This window comes from Electrophorus electricus, chromosome 8 (genome assembly GCF_041902795.1).
Source record: "Electrophorus electricus isolate QZ-2024a chromosome 8, ASM4190279v1, whole genome shotgun sequence".
NCBI classification, from domain to species: domain Eukaryota; kingdom Metazoa; phylum Chordata; class Actinopteri; order Gymnotiformes; family Gymnotidae; genus Electrophorus; species Electrophorus electricus.
The window spans coordinates 8,500,368-8,508,997 of NC_137504.1; the positions used below are offsets into that span (position 1 = coordinate 8,500,368).

At 41.8% G+C, this 8,630-nt stretch overlaps 1 protein-coding gene and 1 long non-coding RNA gene across 2 annotated transcripts; one reads left to right on the forward strand and one right to left on the reverse strand.

The window, feature by feature from the left end:
- Positions 1-197: 197 nt before the first annotated feature.
- LOC113574642 (uncharacterized) lies at positions 198-3,003 on the reverse strand. Its single transcript, XR_014124750.1, has 3 exons — positions 2,769-3,003; positions 963-1,146; positions 198-336 (listed from the first exon to the last, which is right to left on the reverse strand). It is a non-coding gene; the product is annotated as an uncharacterized LOC113574642 (long non-coding RNA).
- A 157-nt stretch (positions 3,004-3,160) lies between these two features.
- On the forward strand, positions 3,161-7,934 carry zgc:171740 (E3 ubiquitin-protein ligase rififylin). Its single transcript, XM_027005674.3, has 6 exons — positions 3,161-3,352; positions 4,051-4,226; positions 4,448-4,858; positions 6,167-6,377; positions 6,790-6,819; positions 6,901-7,934. The coding sequence occupies exons 1-6, from the start codon at positions 3,277-3,279 to the stop codon at positions 7,083-7,085; spliced, it is 1,089 nt and encodes a 362-aa protein (XP_026861475.1). The 5' UTR covers positions 3,161-3,276; the 3' UTR covers positions 7,086-7,934.
- The last annotated feature ends 696 nt before the right edge of the window (positions 7,935-8,630 follow it).

Sequence of the window (8,630 nt, forward strand, 5' to 3'; positions counted from 1 at the left end):
ATCTCTTTGGTTTGACACTAGTACTGACCCTGTGTGAATTCTTGAGCAGTATCTTATGTTTGTGATTAATAAAACTCACTTTGTAAGACTTGTCTTTACTATTCATTTCTAACAACATCATATTACAAACACTCTGTAAAGTACAAGGTATAAAGTTAAAAAACAAAGTTTTAAAAAATAGCTACCAAAGTTTTGTAAAAAAACTAAAGTTAGGTTAACATAAGAAGAGTCTTTAGGGAGAGAGAAATAAAGTAACTCCCCACCTACTTCTATTAACAGAGGTGAAGTACAGGAACCTCTGAATCCCTTCAAAACTGAATGACATGGCAACCTACCCTACAAAGTGTCGAAGGAGAGAGCAGGGAGCGAGAATTTAAGCATATGTTCACAAAAAAAAATTATCCATTTACTAGTTACTATACATCACTATATCCCTCATCTAAGAAAGATGCCAGCGGAGTCAACATATGGAATCAAAACACATGGTGGTTTGGGGGGGGGGGGGGGTTTGCTTACTAATTGTGTCCTGGCAGCTGCCTCAGCCTGTTCCTCTAGCCACTGCATGCTCTCACACTTATGGGTCACCCTGCTAGTTGCCTGCTCTTCCCTTCTGCCCTGCAGCCCCTAGCGGTGACATGCCAGACAGCCCTGCTGCCAGCATCCAGTCGCGACTGTAAATTGGGTTTACTCTGTCTAGGTAATTTCATTAGCCAGCTAACTCCAAAACAGCAGCATGTGCAAAAAGTTCGTGGTAGGCGCTGCTCAACCTTCACTGACCTCTCACATCTATGGTGGCCACTTTTAATGACACCTAAGAGGACAACCTACCCCCCAGAAAGAGGACACACACAGGGGACAGGGATATAACATTACAACACACAAAAACCATAACCTATACTGCTAGCTAACAGAGCTGACCAATTTGATCTAGAAATCTGTAATATAAATGAATGGTTACTCACCAAACTCGCAGTGTTTAAGTCCAGCATAGTATGCAGAAGGCATGAAGGCTCCTTCAAAGGAAAGATGTACTGACCATTGAGACCTTAATTTCTTTTTGGTGTTTTCACACCATTGCAAACATCTCGAGCAGCATTTAGAGTGCAGACTTTCTGCTGTTAGCTAGTACGTGAGGTATGAGGCGATCTGTTAAACCAACGAAATACAAGGCATTTGCTTTGACATGTGACTCAGACATGCTAAAATAACAACCAATAACAAATACAAGCAACTACCAGTTCAACTCAGAAGAATGACAAATGGGTGTTATGTTGACCGTTAAATGACAATTTTATATAAAGGCTGGCTGCATGTATATGTGTAGATCTGAGAAAGTGTACAGTTGCATGTGCTGTAACAAATCCTCTAGCACTGATCACATTTTAAATGACCTTTCTTAGTAGAGAATTATGTGGTAAACAGCACACCCTGGTGGTGCTATAAATATAGGCGCATGTCACTCTGTTGCATCTCTGGTATTTTGTTAAGGCTAGGGATGCGTCCTTGGAGTGCGTTTGACATCTGAACTATTGCTGCAGGGACAGCATGTGGGCTTAACATGTTTGTATGCAAATTCTAGGTGGTTGCTGTAGCCTTGATAAGCGGTATTAATGCACTTCAGATTAGTCTGTATAAATTGAATACAAAGCTAGCGGGTTTTTAAAAACAAAATTGTCAAATAAAATCACTGAAAAGACAACTCAAGAAGTGTGTTGAATTGAAATATCAATTTTTCTTTGTGAATTAGCTAAATGTAGTTGAGTGATCTTTATACTTCTATGTATGATCATAATGTGCATATTATCACGAGCTACTGGTCCTTGGGTTGATCTGTAGTTTATTTTGTTCAGAGGTCAAAGGCATTACAATGTACTTCAAACCGTAGGCATAGAACCTAGCAAGGAAACAATCTTAACCTACTGTGTCCCGTCTATAACTGATTTGGAGCTTATCAAAACGTCAAACAGCACGGATATATATTTGGGGGAGCTATGCGAAGGTGCTTATACTGTATCGTCGTGATCCCAGGTGACGGTATGGCCAGTCTGTGGACCCAAATATCACGGCAAAGCCTGAAGTAAACACGATGCGTTTCGCAAACCGTCGCAACCAAGACGCTGTAGACTTAGCAAAATACTTAATGACACAGGACGAGCTCTTCAAAGGCAGTGAAAACTTAAAACGCTACCGAAAGTTGCTAATCTAACTAGCTAGCCTGGATATAGGTTTTGCGGTATCGGCTGTGTTCGTGTACTGTATTCACTCCCTCAAAAGGGCTGTTTTTGTACTTTATTTTAATGAAAATATTAGTTGGGGAAATCTATAAAGGTTAGAATTCGTCCGGTTTTGTTTTGTGTAAATTTTATTTTTATGCGCGCTGTCTAGTGCAAGTAAATTGGAACGCGAAATGAAGGGGATAATATTGCCTCTAACTTTTATCAGCAGCATTAAGAAACTTGAGCTGTTTGAATTGATTACTGTTTTATTTTATTTTTTTGAAGACAGCATTGCCTGTCGCAAGCTAGAGAGAATTTGACCAATAAAAACAGCGCCACCAGCTGATGCACCACAATCCTGCGTTCCCTGGTCTCCTTCTTTCCAACAGAAAGAGAGACGGAGAGTTACAGTAACACCAGCTAGCTAGCTTAGTTTGCTCCTGTCTGAGCTGTATATTCAGTGTAGGACATATTAGGTAACGTAGCCCATTATCATTCTAGAGTCTTATTTAACCATCGTGTATTCCTCTGTCGGTATATGTATTAACTTACATTTGAAAAGTGCTGGGGATAAGAATTCCTTTTTCCAAGCCTATCGCCACTGAATACAAAAAGTATCTGCACTATCATTTAAAATACACAAAAAATGCAAATGGCGCGAGGCACAATGAAGACCAGCTATTTCTTCCTTGTTGCTAGCTAGTTTAGCTAACTATACAGCCAACTCGATTTAAGCATATTCTATTAATCACTAAGGTAGATGCTAAAGAAATAATACTTCTAAAAACGTTACATCGTGTAACAATTCCGCCCAGCTTACAAAATATACGTCTAATACACGTGAATATAAATCACTCGGTCGTCGGCATCGTCACTTCTCATTCGGCTAAACTCGACTCTGCTCGTTTGCGCAAAGCATCATGAGTGTGTATGGCCAGCGGACGCTTGTTCGCCCCAGACCAAGCAACGTTTTCTGTCGCGTGAGTATGACTGGATGTCCGAGGGCTCGTACCTAGCTACCTTTATTAGACCTCTCGTTAGTTAGTGCAGTCGGACGTTCATGTGCGATTCATGTGGGCCTGCTTATAGGATTTCGAGATGGCTATCACTAAGGGGACCTGCTCGTGGTGTTTTGGGTAAGCTCGCCGATGCATTCCGTTAGTACAGCTGGCTAATTGTGTTGCAACCTGTACAAGCTAGCCGGGAAGCAGCTTGTCTTGCTACGTTAGCTGTCAGTGGGAAATTCGTAGCGTGTCATTCGTTATCCTCCCTGAAGAAAGCACAACGCGCTAGATGTAGAGTCATGTGTTCTCTGTATCTAGCATATTATACTTATATGGTTTTTAAAGGCTGCTAAATATAATGCATGCAAGAATATCGGCTGACGTCGGTGGTTGACTAGCACAGCCGGAACGTTAGACTGTCCAGATGTGCGTTATAACGTTACCTGTCAGATGTAGTACTTTAACAGATCTTTTAGTAACTATTTTCTCGATATGTCAACAGAGGAAACAATAAGAAACACAATTACACAAAAGCTCTATTTATAAAGTGATGGATTATAAACCAGTCATTATACATGATATTATATGTATCATCAGTTATCCTCCTTTCTATCATGTACATCAGAGATACTTGAGTGATAATAGTCCCAACTTATGTTGAATCCTCAGACTTTCTAAAGGAGTGTGTGACTTAATTACAAGCCAGATCCAAGAGGTGTTCTGCATTTAAAAAAGACTGCTCTTTCCTTAATATACCTAAAAATCTATCTTGCAGTTAAACAAAAATGTTGAAGTAGAAGGGTTTTTTGTTTGTTTGTTTGAATTGCTAGAAAGGGGCATGAGAGCCTCCCATTATAGCTGTCTCTGTGTGGACACGACCGCCACCGTGGAAGAAAACAGCAGTTCATGGCGCCAGGCCTACACAAACTCGGGCTACAACCCCTCTCCAACATCACCCGAACAGTTGTGCAAGGCCTGTGGTGGCCAATTTGACACATCAAGAAGGGTAAGCAACACACTGTCCTAAATCAGCCAGTAAGGATAGCATTCATGCCAATGTCACACCAAACTTCAATATAAAAAAGGAAAGGAATCTGTTGTATTGCAGATAGTTTTAGAGCAGTCCCAGATATTGACCAGTCAGATCATAGCTACCCAACTGCCCCATTGGCACGCCAGAGCCGACCACCTGACTCCACTCCCCACCCCCTGTTCCCCTCCCTCCAGAATGCGTGTGTGGACTGCAGAAACCTCTTTTGCAGCCGCTGTTGGGAGCAGCCAGAGCTGCTCAGGCCCCAGCTGTGCCCCACGTGCCAGCGATTCCACAGCACAGGGTTCGAGCGTGCCGAGCTCATGCGGCTGAAGGTGAAGGAGCTGCGTGACTACCTGCACCTGCACGAGGTCTCCACGCAGATGTGCCGTGAAAAAGAGGAGCTAGTGGAGCTGGTGCTAGACCAACATGCCCCAACCACAAGTAGCTGTAGCACCGGCAGCAGCAATTCCGTCTCTCAGGCTGGTGCTGCTGCAGACCCTTGCCTGCCAGCCGAGGAGCTTGAGCCTCTCACTGAGGAGGAGGAGGAGGAGGAGGAAGAAGAAGGTGAAGGTGAAGATGATGAAGACGACGACGACGATGAGGAGGTGCGTACAGTTTGCTGAAATATGTACATTTACATGTTAGAAAAACACAGTGCATTGCAAATGTATTAAACTTCCTTAAAAGTCAGAACTGTTTGGATTACACACAGATTGTTTCAACCAAAATTAAATATTTGTCAGCATTAAAATTTTTTTTACAAACTTAAAAATGCTGCTTGCATAAATATTCAATATTTTCGTTTTCGTTCACTCTTGTTGTTTTTTGCCTTGTGCATGGGGCATTTGTCTTGCTGAAATTTGGAGTTTCTTTCAAGATTTTGCTTTGTAGACTAAACACTTGCATATCTCCCTGTATTTTGCACCATCCATCTGTCCTTCAGATATATCAAGATACCCAGTCCCTGCTGAGGAAAAATATCTTCCCACATACTTGTACTGCCACTCCATACTTCTTTGCTGAGAGAGAATTTGTTGTGACATTTTAAATTATGGCCAAAAACCTCCATCGTTGAATCATCTTACCATAAAACTTTATCCTACATTTTAGCTGGGTCACTGATGCTTTCTGGCCAACCCAACATGTGCTTTGATGTGTTTTTCAATAATGTCTTCTTTTTAGCCACCCTCCTGTACAGGCTGGTTGTATGCAGAGGTCTTGATCTCGTTGACTAATGCACCTTCACCCTAATCTCAGCCATTGAATTCTGTTGTTCCTTCAAAGTGATTGTTGGCCTCTCAGTGGCTTCCCTCACAAGAAGCACTCTGGCTCTGAGACAGAGTTTTGAGGGTTGGCCTCGTCTAGACTGATTCACAGTCTGACCAATCATACTTGAATAACAGGGGTCTTTTACCCAGAAGAGGTGAACTTTATGATTCACAGATAGAAGCCAATATTAAATCAATTGCATGCACATTATGGCAATATGTTTCATCTGTTGAAGGTTCCCCAGCAGGGAATTTGAATACATAAAACAGTATCACTTAAAATGTATTTATTTTGCGGGTCAGTCTTTTAAAATAAAATATGACAGTGCAAAATATTTGTAGTTATTGTTTATATATTACTTTACATCCCTTTAAGTTAATTCTGTCTTTTTTAATAGTAATACATTTGCAAAGCACATTTTAAAAGTGAGTTTACAAGGTATTTTACAGGGTCAATAAAACAGCTAAATGGAGAGTAAGTTGTGAAATAGAAATTTGTAAAATATAATTTTTTGATAGTTCAAAAATCAAAAGACAACTTTAAAAATTCCTGTTAGAGTCCACTTCATGTGACTTTGCTACAGATGTATTATGATTGTTGATGTCATGAGGTTGTGATGTGAGTTTTCTGTATGTGTTCCTTAGTCCACAGACAGTGAAGAGACCCTGGTGCACAGCCGCAGGGCCTCTCTGTCAGATCTGAGCAGCGTGGAAGACATTGAGGGCCTCAGTGTGCGGCAGCTAAAAGAAATCCTGGCACGCAATTTCGTCAACTACAAGGGCTGCTGTGAGAAGTGGGAGCTAATGGAGAGGGTCACACGGCTCTTTAATGACCAGAGAGACCTCCACAACCTGGGTGAGCCATGCTCCACATAAATACTCACAACCGCGATCAGTTCCTCTAACTGTGCAGTAAAATATACCAAGGCTTTATTCTTGTTTTTCAGAGTGATTTATTTTTATTTATTATATTTTTTTTGTGGCATCTACAAGTTAGTTGTTGTTTAGAGATTCAACTAGACTGACTCATTTAGAAGTTATGTTTATTATGTGAAAATAAGTGTGATGAACTAATGCATACTAGTCTGTGCCGAGGTTCCCCAAAGTATTGTAACTCAGAGATCATTGTTAAATGATACAGCATCTATGAAACTGAATAGTCTCTCTCATTTAAGATGATCTTAACACGACAATGCTTTTGGAAAATGGGGCCTTGATCTATGGAGATTCGATAAAGTATTACCATATTTTTGCTCTTTTATTTTCAGTTTCAAATACCAAAAAGGAAACCAGCACAGGTATGTTTCCTAGCCCTTATAAGAACCTGCGTATGTAATGTTGTGTGCAGTGTGATAAACCGTGTGTCACTGTGGCTGCAGCGGAGCTGGCTGAGCCCGTGGGCCAGGAGGAGAACCTGTGTAAGATCTGCATGGACTCGCCCATTGACTGCGTGCTGCTGGAGTGCGGCCACATGGTCACCTGCAGCAAGTGCGGCAAACGCATGAGTGAGTGCCCCATCTGCAGGCAATACGTGGTACGCGCCGTCCACGTGTTCAGGGCCTGACGCCAGGGCAGCAAGGAACCCAGGAGCCTGCATGCACAGAGCTCCTATAGAGGAGGTGTGCACCCCACCTTCTGCTGCTCTTGGGAACTCACGGGAGTCTTGGGGATTTGCCCTCCCTTTGGTTTGATTTCCTATATTTCCATTCTTGCTGAGAGTTTTTGTTGTTGATGTTTTGATTGGTTTTGTTTAGTCCAGGGGTTTAGCTCCTGCTCCAGCCTAGCAGATTGTATGTGTTGATCATTTGATTTCCAAGATTGTTTGCTTTCCCATTGCTGTCCGCTTTGCCTTGTCTATCTGTACTTGCGCATTGACACAGGGCTGATTAACAGGGTTCATGTTGCGTTTTGATAACTACATTTACTCTCTTGCCATCTCTGCAATACTGTATTTTACACACTGTGTTTTATCAGATGTTCAGCAATTTATCAGTGCTTTGAAGTCCATGCAAAGATATGGCTACAGCTACGCAAGCCAACTTTTCAGCTTCAGAGAAACAGCTAGTGTGTGGTCTTCGTGCACACTTCTGTGCAACTTTCAGGCTTCTGGATCTCGAGCCTTACCTCTTCTGTTCCAGCTTTTTCTTGCCCACTGTCTCTCTGTGGTGCGTTTGCACACAGAGACGCATGGTGCTCAGGTGGGGCCACATCACTGCAAAACCGCAACAGCCAAACTGTTAGTCTTTGGCATGATTAGACGAGCTGTCGTCTCCATTGCTTCTTATGCACAGTTCTGCTAACCTAATGGTTTCCGGATGGTTCCGTGGTCTTCCCTCAAATCCACTCAGCTGTAACACTAGCCTTGTCTGTGATAGGTATAAGGTGCTCTTATTACTGCCCACGCATCCATGTAGTGCTCTGCAGTGGAGTGCTTTTTAACAGACTTGGTAGGCAATTTGGATATGTTAACCCAATGCAAAATGTTCTGAGGTTTGCCAAGCGTGAAACATGTTTATACATATAACTGTAAATACTCCGTTTGGGCTGATTAAAAACCTTTTGTGTCATAGGAGACTCACGAACAGTGCAGCCACTTCAATAAGTGATCACTAGGATTTGATTTTTGAGTATGCTTTTTCTAGATTCTGAATGTAAGAGATGGATGGGAATGCTTTGCTTCTGGCCCAAATACTGTTTGCCCCTGAGCCATGGCCTGCCAGAAACTAATGTAGTTTATGTTTGTAATGACACTACTCCCCTGTAGGATTAGGCACATGTACTTCGCATGGAGTCATCTTTTAACACACACTCAATTTTGGTCCATTTAGCGGGGAGATGCATAATCATCAGCTTGTAAGTATTGAGTGTACATGGGATAAGGTTTTTTTGGCAAGTGTTTTGTATATTTATTTTTAGTTATTCTCTTAGATAGTTACCCAGGCCTGTTTTAATGCCATGCTGTGCATTATTTGAGGAGAGTAAGATGTGAAATCTTCAGTTACATTTTTGTTCATCTGACTATAAAGAGACATTGATTAATATTCTTTAATTGGTTAATGGGTGCATATGAGAGTACATGGCAGTGTTTTTTAACAACTTTACTAGTACC